The sequence below is a fragment of the Atta colombica genome, unplaced genomic scaffold, assembly GCF_001594045.1.
Source record: "Atta colombica isolate Treedump-2 unplaced genomic scaffold, Acol1.0 scaffold187, whole genome shotgun sequence".
Taxonomy (NCBI): Eukaryota; Metazoa; Arthropoda; class Insecta; order Hymenoptera; family Formicidae; genus Atta; species Atta colombica.
Genome location: NW_017259279.1, coordinates 2,647,998 through 2,670,529, shown reverse-complemented (window position 1 = coordinate 2,670,529; position 22,532 = coordinate 2,647,998). Strand labels below are relative to the sequence as shown.

The 22,532-nt window shown below is 33.5% G+C and overlaps 1 protein-coding gene across 7 annotated transcripts in view; it reads right to left on the bottom strand.

Moving 5' to 3' along the window:
- The window catches only part of LOC108686594 (ABC transporter F family member 4-like), a 33,362-nt gene that overhangs the window by 2,509 nt on the left and 8,321 nt on the right, over positions 1-22,532 (bottom strand). Inside the window, exons 2-10 of one of the 7 annotated variants that reach the window (XM_018191974.1) lie at positions 12,634-12,696; positions 10,423-10,647; positions 8,873-8,982; positions 7,737-8,026; positions 3,435-3,473; positions 2,754-2,795; positions 2,267-2,671; positions 1,447-1,516; positions 115-330 (exon numbers count right to left, since the gene is read on the bottom strand). In XM_018191974.1, coding sequence (XP_018047463.1) covers positions 115-330; positions 1,447-1,516; positions 2,267-2,671; positions 2,754-2,795; positions 3,435-3,473; positions 7,737-8,026; positions 8,873-8,982; positions 10,423-10,647; positions 12,634-12,696 — 1,460 coding nt within the window. The remainder of the gene's footprint in view (positions 1-114; positions 331-1,446; positions 1,517-2,266; positions 2,672-2,753; positions 2,796-3,434; positions 3,474-7,736; positions 8,027-8,872; positions 8,983-10,422; positions 10,648-12,633; positions 12,697-22,532) is intronic. The other 6 variants (XM_018191975.1, XM_018191978.1, XM_018191980.1 and 3 more) reach the window with 6 other exon arrangements.

Sequence of the window (22,532 nt, the reverse complement as noted above, 5' to 3'; positions counted from 1 at the left end):
TATATATATATATAGAGAGAGAGAGAGAGAGAGAGAGAGAGAGAGGACTTTTTTTTATTAAAGACATTTCGTGAATCACTATAGAGAGCTTTCTTCTCTAAGTAACGAGCTTACCTTTCCTCCTCTTCTATTCTGTTCACTTCTTCGCGTTCAGCTTGTAATTTTTCCTCTTCTGCTTTCCTCTCAGCTTCCTGCTGCTCAATTTCCAGTATCTGGGAAAGCTCGGCTTTTCGTTCCTGTGCAAGCTGCAGAGCCTCCCACGCTTTTTTCTCCTCCAACTCAAGCTGCAGGCGTTCCTCCTCCGCGGCTTTTCGCCTCTCCTCTTCCGATCTTCAAAACAAAATTATTCGCAATTGGGGAAATTGCCCGGACGCGACAAGCAAACGCAAACAATGTAGAATAAATAAAAATCACTCGTAGAAGAATTAAGTATGTGTTTTATAAGAATTAGAAATCTAAAAGTGAAAAGGGAAAGTAAAAAAATACTATATTTATTTTGATATTAGTTAAGGATTTGTAAATATTTTTTTTATCATTCTTTTATGAAATATTATTTCGCGAGTCTCAAACCGCAATTTGATTTCTTATTTTAATGTCATCTAAATTTTCTTAAACTTATGACATTGAATAAAGTTTATATGAGATATTGTATTATGAAAGTAGCGAAGCTACAAATTATAATATTTAGAATCGTTAATTAGAAAAACACACACTAGTGTATGTGCATGTATGTGCGTATGTATGAAAAAGTTATTCATCAAGTTTTTTAATGAAACTCGCATTCCAGATTTTTCAATGCGCATTTCTCACATATTTGATTGCAAGATGAAACTATAAACTGCATAAATGCGAATTTTTTTTCAGAAAAGTTTCATTGTGTTAAAAATTTATATAAAACATTTTTATATCTAAAATTACTATTATCACCGATATGCTATTGAACTATCAAGCTGACATCGTTTCTTTGATGATATTAGATGTCATTTTCATCAAATTGAAATTAAATGTCATTTTAACGAAAAAATGACATCTAGGTAATGACTTTGAAAAAATGACTTGCTAGGTAATATTACACGCTTGGAATTAAAACACCGTAAACACCTTCGTTTATTTTAGAAAATTATTTATCGTACTTCAATTATTTAAGAAATAATAACAAATATTTTATTATTCTTTTTATGTTAAGAATTCTGAAATCTTATTATGTAAAATTTGAATGATTCTTAATAATTAATTGCTAGACGGGATCATGTTTTCGAACAGAGTAACGTTTTACAAATAGCGAATGAAGGTCAGATATTTGGCGAGTCGATTGTCATAGGTCATATACTAGGTTATTTGGCCGAGTTCAATGCTAATGTTACGCAAAATAATCGTTTATATCGAGTAACTATTTTGCGCGATTGTTCTCTACTGGCGTATCGTTCTTAAATTAAAGTCACTTACTGCGCTTCTCTAGCCGCTTTAGCAAGGTACTCCTCAGCCCTCCTTATTGCATCTTCTCTATCTTGCTTCACTACAATATAATCTCATTAGAATATCAATAATAGGGATGAACTTTTATGAAATTCACGCATGTTTAACGCTAAATATAACGCTGCACTCTTACATATCTTACATATCTTACATATGTCATGATATATCGATTAAGCGCAAAATTAAAAATATTTCTACGATATATATATATATATATATATATATATATATATTGAGTATAAAATTAATTTAACCATTTTAATTAAATACTTGGATAATTGTACCGAAGTATTATTTATATTAATTTCATAGCCTTCGTTTCATATGTTAAAACTAATATTCTTAAAGATAGTTTTTAGATAGATATTTTCTTTAAAATTTATTAGAATCAGTTTCACATTCGAAAGTGTATTAAAAGTGCATCGTGCGAATGTGGACCAGAATGTGTTTAACCATTGCAGTTGTACTTATTTTCTAATTCAATATTATCTCATGTAAAACAAAGTAATTTCGAGTGAAATTATTACAAAAACAGGAGATACTTTACGAGGTAATCTCGAAGTCATTTTTATGAGGAAGACATTTATCACGAAAAAGAGAAACACGCTATCTAGACTAGACACATTCATTCTCGTGCAATCGATATAGGAGATGCTGTTAACAACGACACAGACCATGATCGACCTTCTGTCTACTCCGACCGATATCCACCGTTTGCGTGACAGACTTATTTCCGGCCGCCGAAATGGAATATTTCCGGCCCACAATATCGACCGAGGTATAAACGTACCCTTTTCTTCCTCAGCTTCGTCACTTACGGCCTCTGCACTTTCGATTGGCACATCCTGCGCGACTGGTTCCGTTGACACTTCTGGCTCTGAAACAGGCTCTGGTTCCTTTACCGGTTCTGGTTCCTTTACCGATTCTGGTTCCGGTACCGGTTCCTTTATGATTTCTGGTTCTTTTACTGGTTCCGGTTCTGCTTTAGGCTCAGCCGTTTTCGCGGATTTTACCGATTTCGCTGATTTCGATGCTTTCGTCGGTTTTGATGGTTTTACAGGTTCTGGAACCGGTTCTGGTTCGTTCACAGATTCAAATATCGGTTCGGGCTCCGGTTCACGTATCGGTTCCGGTTCTTTCTCCGGTTCCGGCTTCTTTTTCGCTTTCTTCTCCGATTTTTCTTCCTGAGCGAGAGCTATGACGTCATAGGATGAATATGAACGACAAATAATACAAAGGAATTGATCTGGATTTTGTTATTTTGCACAGAGACTTACTTTTCTTTTCCTGGGCTGTTGAATCGTAGCCTAATGCACGTACTAAAAATTGTGAAAAGACGTTAGACGTGAGAGATACAAAGGGTCACAGTAAAACAACAATTACAAAAACATATAAGTAAAAACATATAAGTATTCGAGTTTTTCTCGAGTTAAAAAATAATTTTTAACAAAGTTTATTGACGAATGTATTAAAGTTGTGAAAGTAATTACCTTGAAATTTTAATGTAAGTATAATTTAATATAGTGAAAAGGATAATAAATTATTTATAATATGCTGTTCCTACGAAAATAAGATATTTTTTAAATAATTCAGATATATTTATATGTGTCTCTGCAATATTAATTTAATGATATAATTTATATAGAATATAGAAATTTTAAATAATTCTGTTACAAAAATTAATTGCATTAATTTATAAATTAAATTATTTTCGCATATTCTCGTGTGTCTCTTCAATTTCAAAGATAGAATGTTATATAATATATGACATATATGAATATAATATATGACAGTAATTTTATGCTTATATAAAGTTCTAACGTATGAATAATATATTACGTGATTTATGAGAAATAAAATTTATTTTTCTGTAATAAATACGTCCCCACGATCGCAACTTTCTACCGGACTTTATTTTATTGTTATCTCAAAAAATTATTTTGTGTGTGCCTACTGACCCTTTCGCATCTCTCGATCTGTCATTGGCTGACCCGAGGCTGTGGGATACATGAAACATAAAGGATCGATTAGTGACAAAGGATTCTTTTGAAGCTCGTGACGTAAATCCAAGGAAGCAAAACTTCTCAGAACGTGATGTTAGAAAGCGATTACTATGATTACATACAACATCGATGTGAAAAAACAATTGATGAGGCATGTTTGTTAGCTAATTATTAATCATGTAAAACAGAAGTACACAATTTTATGTACATATATAGCGATATGTGACGAATGAATAAAAAAAGAAATAAGTTATAATAGTATTAACGATGGAAGCATTTTGGGCTACGTTCAAATTCCCACTCGGTGTCACTCAGATATCATTTTATCCTTGTTATTCACTGAAACAAGGATGATGCTTGGGGAACACTCAGACGGAATCTGAACGCGTCCCTAAGGATTAAGGATGAATCATCGAGCTCATTTTCGATATCGCGAAAATATTGCAAAACGTTGATGTCTTCAATGAGATAAAGTCGTCAATTAATTATCGTCAATGAGACCGGTAATTAATGATGTCACAATTCTCGTCTTTTCTCGTGAAAATGATTCATTGATCGTCACGGTTCGATTAGCGTGACGTTAGAGATCACACTCGATCACATCTAATGATTGATTTGTCGGATTATTATTATTATTGCCTCTGAAACCAAACTTATTGTATAATCAAATGTTTTATAGTCAGATTATATTAATTGAGTAACTTTTTGTATTTCAATCTCTTTTTCAGTTGTATATTGCTCCTTTATTTTATAAGTAATATAAAAAAATGTGATTTTTTTGAGTTATTATAAATCAATTAAATAAACATTACCCTAACAATCATCATAGTGAACTAATTTAACTGAATAAAAAATTGTAAAAATCATCACAATTAAAAAAAGGTGATCTTTTAAAGAAGATTTGGTTATTTTGTGAAACAAAAATGACATTTGCTTATGTTAAAAATATATTAGTTTTGTCAATATTTTTTGATTACACAATAATTTTCTATCAAGTTAAAAATAATTTGAGCTCTATTCTAGAAAACTTAATTTTTTTAATTGTGTGTCACTTTTGAAGTAAGGGAGCGATATTTATAACACAGATTTTTATCGTTACACGCAATTTTGCGATGCCTCAGAAATTAAGAAACACTTTAAGAAAATTATAATTATTAAATGCAGTCTGATTGAAATAGCTTTTGTTAAAATCTAAATCTTTTTATGTCTAAAGAAATATATTTTTCAAACAGAATGTTTAAAATGTACTGAAATAATTATTCAAAATAATTCATCATTTTTTTTCTTTTTAAAAGCGTTAATACTGATCGATTCTACAAATATTAGATTTCAGAGACAAAATGAGATGTCGTTGGTTAAACTACGAAGCACACGAAGAAGCTTACCTCGGAAATAGTGCATTTATTCGTTACGTAGCTCGCCTACATTTCCATTATTCTCTCTCGTGCAAAGTAAAGTAATTGACTTGGAGACTCTCGCTTCCATCGGACATTATTATTTTATTCGTATATTTTTCTTTCGCTGCTATTTTACAAGCACGAATAGGATTTAGAAAATTGAAACAATAACGAACATCATGATACAATACGTGCAACATCGGATTAGTTTCTATATTTCTATATTTGTTTCTTTTTTTTTTAATGAACGCGCACATTTCGCGGCTTTTGTCGCATCAATTTAATCGATTCTCTTTCCCCTGTCTGTTTTTTGTACTCTGTTCTTTCTCTCGTATTCGTTTCCCTTCGTAGATCGCATCGATTGAGCACAATCATTTTGATAGTCACGACAATTTTACACGCCCGTTGCAATTTCATTAAAGTCCATCGAGTAAAAATTGAATGAAGAATGCTCGGAAAATACAGCACGTTCTATGATTATTGCGAATATCGGTATATTGAACTTTAATGAAGCGGTCGACGAGCACACGACCGGAATAGAAGAAAGGAAAAATAGAAAAAGTGGAGACGGATATTAGATTTTTTCGATCGTAACTATCCCCAATAGCCAGTAAAATAATTCCGTTCAAAGAGGTGTTTTGCCGCCAGGCTTGCGAACCGAATATAAAACCGTATTAAAAGATTAAGAGAAATAAAATTTAAAAACTGAAATGTACAAAACTCTTGGTCAATTGCTGTAATAAAATTAAAAATAATAAGGTGATATTAAATTTATATAAAGTTATTTCATTCGCGGCGAAAATTTTAGCATATTTGCATAATTCAACAATTTTATTTCAAAAAATGATATTTTATTATTGATACAATCCAATTCACTCCTACATGAGATCATGTTTGTATTTGTATCATCTAGTTTCGTTTCGAAAATTCTATTCTTCTCAATATTATTTCTATATAGATTTTTTGCTAATTTAAAATTCGTTGTTATTTTTTAACATAAATGTTTAACATAAATGTTAAAACCGAACACTGTTTTATCTGTAATTTTCGTTTTTATACATTTTAATAATTCAAACCTCATTGACGCAAGCAGGCTCATTTAAAAAATTGAATAAATTCTTATCATAAAAAGAAGATAGAGAAGTCGTTTTCGATTTGCAATCTTGCAGCCTCCGCGTGTCGCACGATACCTGCCGTATCTTTTCACGCGCGGATACATCACTTCCGGAACGCAAAAGCGGACGGTATGATGCCACAGTTTGTGTGATGATGAACGAAGATCAAAGATCACTCCTCGGCCGTCTCCATCCCTTCTTCCTCTTCATTGAGCTCGCTTTTCTTGCTCGGCTCCTGGTACAGCTCCGGCACCTTCTGCCTCCAACACTTGCCTGAAATGTTCAAAAAAGCCGCACTGCTTCCTCTCTCTCATTTTTGCTCTTATCCGCGAGCGCCGTAAAATTCTGCTTTTGGCGCGTGATCCCAATCTGATGTTCCGCCTGGAGTCCCCGTCGTGTAAATGTCTTGCTCTCTCTCGTTCCTTCGTTTCTTTTGATTTGGTTCACAGTTTTCTTTTTGGTTATTATGTCGTTTTCGCTGTGTTTACCGCAATAAAAAATAGCGATATGTTCGTTGGTTCGTAAAAAAAGGATGCGAACCGCTGCCGAATCGATGATTGATTTTACCGATATAGTGATGAAATTAATTTTTGGAAAGAGCATATATAATTCAATCTTTTTACAAATAAATAAAAAAATTATAATTAATTTTTTCTAGTAAAATTTTTTATCAAACTTAAAAATATATAAATTATTTTTCACAAGAAAGATTATTAATTGAAATTAATATTTATGCTCTTACCATGAAGATCAATTCAATCATTCGTTCCGCAGAACAATAATAATAATAATAATAATAATAATAATAATAATAATAATAATAATAATAATAATAAAAACGCGCTGTATCACGATATCGCTTAACGAGGTGGTTATTAAAAACGAATGCGGAGTACGTGGGGGGTAAGTGTGTACATTGCTGTTGTACGATTAGACACAATACTATCGAACAGTAATGCAGCCACGACAAAAAAAGACAAATCAAAAAGAAAAATCAATTGTTGTGTGACCAACAATAAAACAGCAAAAATATCAGAGAAACACACGTGCTCGCTAGCACAAACAAAAGTTTTCAGACAGTGTAAACCAAAGGTGCCAGCCAATCCAAATAAAGGGATGAAAAAAATGTAGAGAAACGAGAGGGCAGGGGATGGAACGAGAAAAAAAGTAGACAAAAAGAAAGTTACACACAACGGCGTCGTGGGGCCGTCTTTTATTTTTCAAAATCTATTCAAAAATCATGTTTCGAGTCGCGAGAACGTAGCGAAGCTATTTTTTTTTTATATCTTTGATTTCTTCAATACGTCTCTCTGCAAGTAAAATTCTAACATTGAATGAAATTTTGCGAAAATATGTACTCTAATGAAAATGTCAATAGCGTATTTTTTTAAATATAAATTTTTATAAAAATATAATCATGAAATATTATCGGTTGCAATTCAAAACAAATTTTAATCATTTTAACTAAAATTAAATAGTGATTATAATTAAAAAATATTATTTTACGTGTAATTTTTCTTTAAAAAAATTCTTCGCTTCGTTTTCATCGGTCTCTAACTACGTTCTTCGTGTACGGATCACCATATATAACATCGTCAAGACGGGATTGTTCTCGAACAGCATTTCATTCCCGAAGAGCAATTTTTTGGAGGCTGAAATGCGAATTGCGTCAACAATCCCCGTCTTTGTCGTCGTCATCGTCGTCATTGTCATCGTCGTCCTCGTCACCGTAACAGATTACTCACAGGCAGTGGCGGCCGCCTGACGATTCTTGCTGTAGTAGCTGAGGAAGTTGACGTCGTTGCGGATGTCAGCCGGCCGAAGGTCCGCGACCTTGTAGTACGGTTTTCTGATAGATTGTGGCTTGCCGGCAACATACTTGATGCATGCCAGAGTGCCGAATGCACCTCGATCGGGCACTTCGTACCAACTCAGATAGTCAACCTGTTTCTTCGCGTTGCTACGGCCGCTGAGCAGCCGACGGACGTAATCGTGGCTGCGCATACGTTCCGGGATGATCTCCTCGATAAAGTCGCTGGAAATCATAAAGAAATCTGATTATTTTAATAGAAAAATGAACTCAACTTTCTGTGACTTGGAAGAGTAATTCACCGAAAACCACGAAAAGAATTTACTTTACTCATGTTTAACCTTTGATGTAAAAAAAAATTGTTTTTTTTTTAATAGAAAAATATCAGAATCCAAGACAAGGAAAATTAAGAATCTAGTACATTTTTAAATTACAAAATGTTCATTTATAGCTAAATAAAAAATGAGTAAATAAGAACTTGTACCGCGAGTTTGATTTAAATATTTATGTCAAATATTATAAAATTTTTTTAGGTATAATGTATATTAAAAAATGAAATTTGTTGTTTTTTCACAAAAAAAGAATTTCATAAAAAACATTTAGTTCTTTTTCTGTTTACATCTCTAACTATATTTTACTGTTTCTCACAGATGCAATACATACCATATATGGTATACCCGATCTAACTTTGATTCATATGGTTTCAATAAAAATAAACATATTGTAACAATTTATTTTCATTTAAAACATCAAATATTAAAAAAATATAACGGTATCAAGCAAATGTATGTATCTTCACTAGTTATAACATTGTAAGTAATAAAGTAAACAGAAGTTTCGAAAAAAACTATTTATGCAAATAAAGTCGGGTATGCCATATTGAGAGTGGCATTGGTTTATAACTTTATCTCCGAGTCACAGAATTATCTTGATTATTCCTATTCTAGATCAATTGATTTATTTAGCGTACGAAGTTGAATGCGCAGTTTCCTTTTTCTAATGATTAAAAATCAATTCAAATGATATTAATGCTAGACTTCGATTAATTTAATTGAATAATTAGTTGCACACCATTTTATTTTCGTCGGATACCTTGCCACTGCTCTTGGCACGAACACATGGACACGTCGAAGAAGAGAATCCACTTTTGCGCGAATATCCCTTGCCTCATCGTCGAAAAGCTGCGAAGAGATATATTGGAAATGTTACTTGTATGAATGAGAGTCGATCAATCTCTTGCATGCATTCAGAGATTTTGATCATCGTAAACGTGAATTATTTTTTAAGTTTACACTTTTTTTCGTATTACCGTATATTTTAAGGATAAGTACTTGATAATAATAGTTTAATGTCTTATGATAGCGTATCAGTTACACGCGAAAAGTCAGATTTAACTGCATATATTGTGTTAATAATTATGATAAATTGCGATAAAAATGAGTCTTTAAATATCAGCCACAGTATTAGCTCTTTTATTTTTTTAATCTAATAAGTTTATTGATTAATAAATAAAATTAATAATTAAACAATAACTAATAAATTCATTAATTTAATAAATTAATTTAAAATAAATTAATGAAATTCACCCATTTTATAGATTTGGGCCATCCGTGTAGACAGAGACGTATGTTAAATTGTAAAAAAAGAGTAGAAGTCTGTTTTTTTTTTAGCTAAAGCTCTTGCACAATTCATTGAACTTTCTTCCTTTTCTCTTTACGTTAGAGAGAAAAAGAGAAAAGACGAACCATGCAAGAAGTTCAGCTAAAAAGAACAGGCCTTAGATTATAATTGTATAAGTGGCAACAGCTAGAATAGCTGCAAATCAATTAATGTTAGGACAGTGTGATGTGTGAGGTATATTAATTTTGCTATTTATGCTTTTAATCGACTAATGGTTTTTTATTATACAGTTAAAAATACTTCTCGATCCTTTTTTCATTCAACCTCTTGCTTCATAAGATTTATTTTTGGTACCTTGTCCGCAAGGCATATTTTTGCAATGATGGCACATATAAAAATAGTGCTCGCACTGTAAGTAATTATTGTGCTTAAATCACGTTACTCATTTAACATCTAGAATATGTCAAATATGTCAATATTTGCTGAAGATATATTATATATGGATATTTTCTAAGAAGAACATATTTCTCTTTGATAGTTCTGATGATGAGTTACTGAATGAATTGGATAACATCTTTAAAAGACTAGAACTATTTTGACAGAGATTTAAAAAACTACTTAATATTATTATTATTATCTATATAAAATAGTACAATTGATAACTGTATGCCAAAATAGCTGAAGTTCTTTAAAAAATCTTTAACTTAACAACTTCTAATCTGTTGAAAGACGGATGAACACATTCGTCTTTTGCAACGACGCGATTCCGCCCATATTATCTAATGCAGACGATCGTTGATGAAAAATAATGATAATGATGTTGATGATGATGATGGGAATGACGATGATCCTCGTGCAATAACGATGGTGTACAAATCTTACCATGACTTTAAACTGATTTAAATCAGAGAGAGAGAGAGAGAGAGAGAGAGAGAGAGAGAGAGAGAGAGAGAAAGAAAGAAAGGAAAAAATGATATTAAACTATTAGTTGCCGGACTTACTATGTTGTATCGAGAATTTAGGTATTCTTCAATGTAGGATCGGCTAGATGGTCTCGGCAGGGCGCGTATCCTGTTGAGCTCAGCTGCGAGAATGCTGGGCCGCACGCGTGTTCGCACTCTTATCGGTATCATTGCGCCAGCGTAGTACACATGATGGATCGGCGAGTGAACTATGGTGACGAGTCTCTTGTGTGCCACGTATGGCATGTGAGGAACGGTCCTCAACTGGAGGCAACGAACGTCTCGTTTTTACTAATCGCGCTCGTTCAGCAGTGGCAAGCTGCCAAGCGGATATCTTGCTACGAGTCAAGATGTCAAGCGGTTTACCCTTTCGGTAACGGTTAAATTATACATAATTAAATTATACGTATATAGTATATACGTATTATTATAAATGTAAATTTATAGGCTTTTTTTTGGGAACACGAAGAAAATAAATCAAGAGAAAAATTCAAGATGATAAACATTCTCAAGCTTGAGAATCATTCAATTATAGAAAAAAGATTTGTTCTCACAAGAAAAGAAGTTCTCACAAAAGGATTTAAAGATTCATAATAATTTAAATATTCAGAAATTAAATTCGTATGTTACATTAAAAAAATTTTATTTTTTATTATCTTCAAAATTTATAATTTTTACGCTTTAACGTTCAATAGATATTTTATGTATATTATTTTTAATATTTTTCTTACAAATAAAAAACCGTCACCAAAGGATTAAGAAGCAGATTAGCAAAGCGTAGCATTCGATGCGTTCCAGCGCTGAGCAACGATCAAATGATATACAAGTGATGTAGGTTGCACACAAAAGATTTCAATGCATAATTATATTAAGGAAGCTTTGAACATATGTTCACGGTCTGTCACAAATGACAGCAAGAGGATTAGCAGTGCGTTACATTACCTTGAACTACGCGATACTATGAAGATGAATATTACTGCGATGAGGTAGCGCTTTAGAATTAGTAAACATCGAGATCTGAAATTAATTAATGCAAGACGCGTGAAATTAATTAGCGTGAGAGCGGCAAAGCGTCGTTACATCTATTTCGCAAGTGCTTTTTTTAAAATTATCTAAAACTTTGCGTAATATCCTGTTGATAATACGCAATACGGGAATTAACATAGTTGATTATTACATGTAAAAAGATCACAAAATAAATTAGATATTTATTATCATCGTGAGATGTTATTATTATCGAACGCAGATAAATCAAATGACTGATCGACATTCCTTTCGATTGTATGTGTGTGTGTGTGTGTGTATATACACACACACACACAAAATCACTTTTAAGCTTTAAAATTCTTAAATTATTAAATTCCAAAAATTTTAAATTAAACTAATAAAAATACACTTGAATAATTTATTTTAAAAAATTTTTGTTAAATTTGCTAAATTTTTATTAAATTTATGTTAAATTTTTCTTTTGTATAAGATTATTTGAATTATTTATTGCATTTTATTCTACTATTTATTACATCAATTATGTTATATTTTAATATACATTTATTATATTTGAGTTATATTTTTGCATAGTTATTTTAATTATAGTTTTCGAGAAAGACGTCGATTCAGTTATAGAATTCGCGCAAAAAGATATCAGTCGATTCTGATTATCGATTTGCATCGAGAATATTAAGTAATATTATAATAATTAAATTTAACAATTCCTCAAAGAACAGTTTAAAAAATTTTTTTTTTAATTCGATTAATCCCTGGTGCCATTCCATTGTTTTGTCACGTATCTACCACACTGGCTATTGTGAAAAATATCACATAAAAATGAATATAAATTTTTTTCAATTAAAACGCCAGACATCAAAGAATGTAACAGTAACAAGCAAATATATGTATCTTCATTAATAAAAAAGTTATAACATATCAAAGTAAAAGAAACTACGGATATGTCACACTAGAAGTGACTGAAGGTTAAGATCTCTAGCAAGACAATTTTAGAATTCCAAAATTCAAATTAAACTGCTAAGTTTACTGCAAAGTCTTTGGAAGACAAATCAATTGGTGGCAAGTTACTTGATTGTTAAAAAAATAGAAACTCGCAGAACCCTAAATCGAGCTGAAAGTACGAATTGGAAAATCTGCTACGCGGAGATCAGAATCGATGATCGCACCTGTTGCGCTTCCGGTAACGATAGTCGAGTATTCGCTACGTATTAAAATCATAAACCATCATCAAGTGAAAGTACCTACCTGGATGACGCTGGAGAGTGGTATGATATTGCTGGAGAACGGTATGATGGTAATAGGTCGATACTGCGCCGCGTTTACAGACATGGGGAGAGTTACATATATATTTTTTTTTATTTTATCCATCGAAAATTCCAACGATGACGGCATCGAAGGCGGCGATGACGGCGGCGGCAAAGGACGAGGAGTCACGTATGGGAGGCAGAATAAATAGAAAGAAGAACAACTCGGTTAGTGACTCGGGTGGCGTCTACGTATCGTTCTTTTTCTTCGTTCTCGTTTTTCTCTCGCTATCCCATTTGCCTTGCGCGTTTAACGGCGTCTCGAGAGGATAGATCAGAAAGGATGAGAAAGAGGTCACTCCCTCCCATGAGAAAAGGAAATAAAAAAATGGAAAGGTTATAGGAAGATTCGTATTCCGCGACGGTTTTCTTTTCATGACGCTCGAAGTAACTGACTTGGCCAATTGTCGCGTTGTGTGTCTATCGAGATGACGACGGCAACGATGATGATGATGATGATGATGATGATGATGATGATGATGATGATGATGATGATGATGACGATGATGATAATGATAATGACGATGATAACGATGATGATGACGATGAATGTTGTTAGTACAGTTTACTTCGCGAAAAGACTGCCAAATGGAAAATAGCTCTTAATGTCCCGCTATGACATCACAGAAAATAAACATAATTTCAGGAAACAAGATAATATAATCCGATTTCAACTTTCCAGAATATGTAGAATAGTCTTCAAGAAGCTAAATATGCTTAAAGTGATCTTAAAGTGACAGAATTATTGACATTACGAGTTAGAAAGTATTCCAAATTGACTGTACAGATTGCAAAATCCTTTTACAGAATTAAAATACATACAAAAAAGGTGCAAGACAATCGATTTAACAAGAAGATTGAAAGTAGTTAAAAAAAAAACATTTAGTATCAATGTTATTTTTTAACTTTTTTTATGTATTTTAATTATATATTTTTTATGTTTTTAATTATATAAAAGAATTTTAGAATCTATATACTCCAGCCTCAATTCGGAGTACTTTTTATCTGTATTGTCGATAATTTTGTCACTTTAGGATTTCTTTAAAGATACTCAAATAATTATCAACGAAAATTTAATTATTTTTACAGTCTATTTTAGAAAAGTTCAGATATCAATTTTGAAACAATTTAATTGGAATCTTTTAATATTAATAAATGACGTGATGTTACTGTAAGTATCATGGCAGGTCAGTTCGTAAAGAATTAATTAAAATCTTCTATTATTATTCCATATACTTCTTTATTATTCAATTCTTATATTATCTCAAGATGATATCGCGCGCATGTCTAGCGCCCAAATAAGAAATGATCTGTTTCATAAAATATTATTTTATCTACATTATACTAGTTTTTCTGAAATTATGGTTGCGTAAAAATTGCGATGTATATCTCGTAGGACGACGCTTTTTTGTAGGAATATTGGGGCGACACAAAATCGACACCCGCTACTCTAGAAATATAATTAAAAAAAACGTTCACTCAGGTTGTACGACAAGTAAAAACATCCCCAAGGGAAAAGAAAGGCGTGAGTTAGAGGCCAGCACACAAATAATTTAAGCAGTAAAGACTAAGCGAATTGGTCAAACATAATAGAAACCATAACATAAACAGCAGTCAATCCAACATGTTGATTTCCTTATTGTTTACGTCTTACTTTTTTGTGTGCCATGGCTCTTAAGCTAATATTTCATTTGTCGTATAACAAATTTTTTTTCGCGTTAATAGATTTAAAAATTAAACTTGAAATTAAAATGAAAGATCTTCGCAGATTTGATAAAAGTTCAGAGATATCAATTTTAAAACAAGTTAAGATTTTTTAATATTGTCCGGAAAGTTCGTGTCGATTAACCTATATAATTTAATAAATGTATACTAAAATTTTAATCTTTTGCATTTCAATTTTCCTTCAAAATCGGCACGAACTTTCCGGACAACCCAATATTTTGCATCCTGCAGAATGGACACGACAGCTGCATGTTTCTCTACAATCGAAAGTAAATTAATTAAAATGACTATATAATAGAGAAGTTCTCGAGTTTCCAAAATTCTCTGTCTTATAATCAATTAATATAGTTGAAAAATTTGTCATATGACAAATGAAATATTGGCCTAGAATGGAGGCATTAGGAGGCAAACATTTAAATTAATACACAAACGATTGCACAATCTGCAAGACTTGGGATGCCTGCAGGCAGCGATTCAATTCACGATTGAGTCGATGTCAATTCACATAGGATACGTACAAATCTTTACAGTGCTGTTTTATGCGATTTATTGTCGTGGCTGTTTACAATTTCCGCGTTGCGCGTTAAGCGCGAAATTCCGGAGAGTTCGTTCGAGATTCATGATTTACAAAGTCAGACATGTATACATGATATATTTTTGGAAGATCAAACCTACTCTCTATATCGATTATCGCACAAATTTTATTACTAAATTCGAGAAAAATATCACTCTTACTATTTATAGCAACTAGCTCTTAATTTATCTCTAAATGCAGCTGCGTGATGCTCTATCTCCGACTCGGGCTACGGCAACAGCGATAATTACAACAGAATAATAACATCAAAAATATCAGGAGTTTTCTTGTCGATCCGCTGATGCACATTCAAAGCGCGAAATTCGTCATCTTTTAATCAAAGACATTTTTAAGAAAATCAAGCATATAAAACTGATACGAGGAGAGAAACAAAAAGGAATTTTAGGTCGGCATGCGAAAAAAGACGATATTCCGCTTTTATCGATATCGACGACCAAATCAATATCCATTTAAAGTTCTGCGACTTTCAGTTTAATGATTTTCAATTCAATAAACAAAATATAGCGAAGTGATCTTTCTTGCGGAGAAGAAAGTACATTTATTTTTAATATACTTTACACGTTCTTGTCATTACTGCCACTAGATTTAACTTCGCAATCTCTCGCCAAGAGGAAATCTCCGTCGACGATTCGTAAGATCTAACATTGTAATTTTCATCGAAAGGGGAAACTACCTCATCGATGGATATCTGCTTTAAAGCATTCTTCCAAAGGCGCGACTCGATTTCCGCATATTTCTCACCATCATTTTACTAATATCGCAGGGCGTGACATTCGCATCTACATCTCAAATACGTGTTCTTCAACACAGAACAGATGTACCGCGAATAGCAGGTCTGTGGCATTTCACGTCGGAAATGATGTATCATTTACGCCTCGTGCGTTGAGATACCGCAGACCCGCTACCGTTGAAAAATCATCCGATGAGATGGCAGAGAATCTGAAAAGGTCGTCGAAATTGATGAGAGCGGAAACGCGATCAGCGTGAGGGGGTTACGCCGGGGATCTAAACGCGGTAGGAGTAATGGCGGTAGCTGGTGCCGCCAGGTAAACGACCGGAAGTGGTGGACTCGTAGGAGGAGCGATAGCTCCCAGGGCCGCCGCCGGATGATGTCCTGGTCGATCTCTCGGTCGAGTACGAGCCATACGGGCCGCTCTCCCTCTTGATAACGCTCTCCTGGGTTTGCGAGGTCCTCTGAGGACGGCCGGTGTATGGGTCCGTGGAGCTGCTCGAGCTGACGTTGGTGTACGAATAGTTGTACTGCTCTTGGGCGGACCTCACTCCGCTCTCCGGATAGTCGCGGACCACATAGTGACGAGGCGTCTACGGATTCGGGGTTAGATCATGGTCAACGACATGGAGGAGAATAGGCTCGCTTCCGGAAAAATGAAGAAGCGCCCGTTGACGAGTAATGGCGACTTCACTTTTACACCTGGCACATGACATCGAAAATGCAAAGCAACGTAATTCGAATCGAATATTGTGTCTAGGAATTATTCATTCAAGATTATCAATAAATGAAAGAAAAATTATACATAGTATACCGTAAAATGGATCCCCATCCTCAAAAAAGTCAATAACATCATAATAAAATCATGGTAATGTGCGAGTGTCCGCTTTGTCACAGGTGTGATATCGATATAATATTATTATGAAACTGTGATAAAAATTGCAACTCACTGTGATATTGCTATAATATACATACTTTCTAAATCTCATAAAGTGAAATCTCATTGTCAGTCGAAAAAACTGAAAATTGAGCCAGTCTTGAAAAAAAGAGTGAAAATACTATCATTCTTGTTCAAAAGTGATAGATTTTCATTCTTTTTAGAATGAGATCTATTCTTTTGGAATGAGATTCATTCTAAAGGAGTGAAATCTCAATCTTTTTTTTGGAGTGTAATACAAGGGTAGATAAAACTTCACTCCAAAAAAAGAGAGATTGAGATTTCACTCCTTTGGAGTGAATCTCATTCCAAAAGCGAAGTAGATCTCACTCTAAAAAGAGTGAAAATTTATCACTCTTGAACAAGAATGATAATATTTTCACTGTTCTTTTCAAGATTGGCTTAATTTTCAGTTTTTTCGAAGATTTCACTCCACGAGATTTAGAGAGTAGATTAAAAAATAATAATATGTCACTAACTATTAGTTCTAACTTAGTTCACTAACTATTAGTTAGAGTTCATTGTGATGTAAAATATGACTTTTTTACTATAGAACAATTTTGGCCCAAAATTTAAAAAAGATAGATAACATATCCAAATTAGAATATAAGATGTCTTAAACGTTTTTAAGACATTTCAACATACATTGTCTAGGATCAAAATTTAGAACTAAAGTTATCCCAATTTTGATTGTCTTATTTTACGATACATAAAGATAGTATTTTGATAGTATTTTGATAGAAACATTAATATTAAAGAATTATTTAATATAATAAAGTTTCATAAATAATGATGATTCTAATTTTAAGATGTAAATTTCTACAATTTTTATTTATTTATTCAAGTCTTAGGCATGAATATAAAAATCATGTGCCAGACATTATTCTCGTCTCAGGACAATCCTCGCGGTTTTCCATCCGCGGGCCATAAGTGGATTGTCGGAGCGGGATGTGGGTTGCGTCAAAAAAAATCTATAGATTCTATTTACATGACAGATTTCATGATCGATTTATCTCGTCGGAGAACAGATTGAATATTAAGACATTTAATATAATTTCGAAGATACAAGAGAAAACATAAGGCTCTTTTATTATAATTGAACTTTAAATAAAATTGTATTTTTAATTTAATTTTCAATAGATTTTAAGACTTTTTAATTTAACCTTAATTGTGACAGAAACATTTAATATTAAAACTTGAAAACTTGCCAAGCAAAAGTTGAATTAAATCACTTAAAGAATCTATGGATAAAAAATTATTCATTCAGTTTAAAACACATTGTTATCATGTAGAAATAGATAATTTTTTCCAGTCACTTCGCCCTTTTTTTGTTTTTTTTCTCTTTCTCACGCGTTTCATGATAAGATCATCTTCTTAAAATATCATTTGACCCTGTTCTCCGGCCAGAGAAGCGCGAGACATGCGAGGCGAAAGACGTGGAAGACGGAAGGTGGACGAACAGGTGCGTCGCTGCGTCGTCTGGCTCGACGGTGTCCATAACTACTCGTATTACTCGCGAATAATTAACCCGCGTCGCGCAGAACATAGTAACGTACTCGCGTTTGCCAGTTCATCTATTCTGAGAGAGAAAGATTTGCGAAGTCATTTCTCATCTCTGTGGACAAAGTTTAGCTGATAATATCGTCCAGATGGCTGACTGGGCTCGCGGCCAGATAAGGAGAAAGTTGGCAGAATCTAGACGACACTGGAGAACCCGTTGAGCTCTTACGAGCACGGTTAACTCTTTGCTGTATTATTTCACATTTGTACTATTTCACGTTAGACATCCATCATCCGTAATTCTAATTCCCAACGTAATTATATTTCTTATTACATTTCTTTTTTATTATATTATGAAAGATAATACGTGCAACTATCGTATTTATCCTGCAGCTTGATAACTTGAAGAGTTTCAATTTTATAATTTTAATCGAAACGAAAAATATCTTATCTTTCTGAGATAACGTCTACTAATTATTCTTTTACTTTGCATTAATTAATTTCACTGCTGCCCACGTGATTTTGATAATAATCAGAAAGAACGATTTTGCTGGAAAAATCTAAAATTTTGATGGATACAGATCAAAAAATAATTCTGTTCGACCATCAAAATAATTATGTTGGAAAATAAAGTGATGAGTAACGTTGCAAATATATTCTAACAGTTTCTAAAACCAGTTTCTAAAAAAGTTATATTAATTGTGACGAATTACGATGCAAAGAGTCAAGAACTCGTAAGAGGGCGGAGTCGAAAATGAAGGACATGAGGGATTTTTTTCTCGTCATTCGTAACAAACACAAAAGCGAAAATATGATGGATCTCGGCGATATGTTTGCGGTAATAACATATTCGATCTATCTGTAGACACACAACGTGCGGGCCAATTATATAAACGCGGAGCGGTATGTAACATATGCATTAATAATGTCCCCCTGACGAAATATTCAGGACATTCTGAGCATTGGGCAACGATACGCAACCCTTGCCAAGTAACTCGTAGGCAACATTCGGATACGTGTGTATGTTGGCAAGACATGACAGGTGTACATGTGTACGTGATGAGAATGTTTGCACGCATCTATCCCGCCACGTGCGCATTCGGTGTCCCGTTCCGAAACTTCTTCGACCTTCTTCGAGCACGAAACTTTGTGGCGGATTGCACTAACGCTTCATTGAATCTAATTACCGTTAAATCAGAGAGATCGCTCGATCAGTCGAGCATGTTCTCACGTCTGCAGTTTGGAATGGAGGAGAATTTAACTCTGACACGAAGCTTCGTTAATTCGAACAAGATCGAATAGCTAAAAGAATTTAATTGCAAATTCAGCTACGAATATGTTCTTTTTTGTTTCGTTAAAGTTTGAGAAAATTAGCGAGATCTTTTTTCCTTATCTATCTTATAATGAAATCTAAATAGCGAGGTAAGTTCTTTCACTCGTAATAACGTCGCGTAACGTCGCTTCTTGCGAATTCTTTTCGCAAGTAAGGATTCTCTTCTTGCCGCTTCAGTCGCACAGTCTGTGCGACTGTAAAAATTAATGCCAAACAACTTAGTGTGGTCATACAAGGCAATTAAAAGTTACTGCTCTCGGAAGGGATCAAAAAAGTGGGCGCCGTACAAATGAATATGAATAAGATATTAGAAGACAACATTCTTCGCGATCACGAAGTCTTAATAAACTTTTAAATATCAATGCTTATCAACATTCTAAGCATTTAATAAACATATTTGTTATATCTAATTCTTGATAATGGAAGAAGAATCAGGGGGAGAAGGTTTAATTCAAACCGATGATACGCGCGTGATTATGTTAGACATAAAGGGATTAATTTAGCTCTTGTCTAATTAATCTGGCATATTTCGTTTGCATAATCTGCGATAAGTAAGCTTGATAAACTCTCTGTAGAGTGACATTATAGTTTTATTCTCGTATACATGGATGAATTGAGTATCGGCTCGCGCTAACAAAAAGTTAGATTCAAATAATCATTTGACCAACAAGTCGTTATAAAGAAATCCGCGAAAATGCATTCGCGATATGAAATACAAAGAGCGTGGAGTCCGTTTTACATATAATTGTTATTATGATCATTTAATTCTCATCTACAGTATGTATAATATAAACTATACGTAAGACATCCTGTTTGAAGTACAAAATGCAAATGAATCTCCACTTTGGCGATGATAGAGGAAGGTTCAAGGTTTTTTACTTCGTGTTTTACACGAGCGCACCTTTCAAATGAATAAGGTGATATACGAGTAGATAGGAAATATTACAAATACAGGTTGACGATATGATATTTATTTATGTCTGTATTTCGACTTAGTTTTATGTGAAAAATTTTATTAACACACTGAGCTTAATTAAAACTGAAACATTTATGATCATTTTATATATATATATATATATATAGATATAAGAAAAGAATATAATTACTTGTGAAAAAGACTTTGCGTTGGTTTTGATATTATTTTTTATTTATTTTTTATTTTGTTTGGAAGCTTTTATTTCTTTGTTATTGTTTTTTAATCTACAATTTAGAACTTTATAATATTAATCATATAATATTGTATCCGTCTAAAATTGTCGCTTTGACTCGTGTAGTCGAGAGTTAATATTAGACTACGAAAGAGAATTCCCGAGAAATGGGATCATTTCGAGATTTATCACGTAAGAGTACGAAAGATACGCTTTTTCTGATGCGTCAATTCTTCTGTAAAAAAATGTGATTGCAAAAATTCTCACGCCATTCGTGTCAAAAATTACAAATCAAAAATACAAAATAACTAGTAAATGCCGAGGATTATTAATATTCTCATATTACTTATTTTATTCACTTTACAAATCTATGAGAAAAAGTCGCTGCCAATCACCTTGAAAGTGCGATTAATGTTTAAAAGTGAAGACACCCTTCTACATCCAGAAAATGTAATTAATCAATTTTATTAAAATGAAATACTAATCCGAAAAACTCCTACAAATAAATTTAACATTCCGCAGAAAGTACTCCTGTATAAAAAATCGATGACTAGCTAACAAATAAGTTGACGAACTAATTCACTATCGATACATCGATGCACAATAGAAATATCAAACATTAAACAATAGAGAATTTTTACAATAGAAAATATCAAAGAAAATTTTTATATAATTTTTAGAGGACGGTGTATTGGTGTATTTTTTAAAATCTTATAGCTTTTTTCTAAGTAAAATTTGTTATAATTCATTATTTCTCGTATTTTTTACATCAAAATGATACTATTATCAATGCCATTACAATGATTTTCCCCTCCTATAAAGATTAATATCAAGATATCTACACATATAATAATTTCTGCTTCATATCTCTGTCGCGGAGGCGATTGTTAAAAAATGTAATGTATATCTCATGAAAATGTCGATATTAATTTTTTCTCATGAAGAGTGTCCACGAAGTCCTCGTCATTTCTCTTTCTTTCTTCTCGTTTCTCGTCGTTAGAATCGGTACCAGGACGGCGTCTGTAGAGCCAACAGGATTTTAGTGCGGCCAGTAGCAGGCGTGTTGGCGTGTCTGACCTTGCTGGACGGTCGTGCGAGCACACCCTTTTCGAAAACATGACCACGGGTGGCTAGTTCGGCGGCAGCATCCAAACCAACTTTTGAAACAGCTCCACGATCCACCAGCTGTCGAATATGATCCTCTTTGGCGACATCCTTACCGCGTACTATACCTTCCTTGTCCGGTAGAGTAGCGTACTGATAGAATTCATCGCGCGGGTCCTGCTTCTTGCGACCCCACACAGTGAAAGGCTCTGGCACCAATGATGGTCGTGGCACAAACGGCACCTTCTCCCATGGGAAATAGTCCTGCTTCTTAGCTTCCGTCTGCAAATTCGAGCCCGGCAAAGAGTCCGTAAGGATCACTAATTCTTGAGCCATTAGTGATCAATTAAGGGCAATTAGCCACCTCTCAGTTTTCGAGTCTCTCGCGATTCGCAGAGTGATTCCACTCGTATCGCACACAGTCTTGGAGCTTATCCATATTACAAAGTTTCTCAAATTCGTCAAGCTGTTGCTCACCGACATCTTCGAGCTTCCACACTATTCTCCTACTACTGCCATGTCTGTTCTCTTTGTTAAACCACAATCGTCGTCACGGTACCGCTCGTGTGCCGTTCTCCTCGATGTCCCACCCGATGGATTTAGATTAGGATTCCAGATAATTTTTAACGTTTTCCAACATCATCAATATCTACGTAATCTGAATTCTTTTTTCTCGGATCATAAAATAATCTCGACATTTCGTGTGCGAGATTATCAGATGATTTAATAATCTAATAATATTACTTCAAGATATCTTCAAGACGTCTT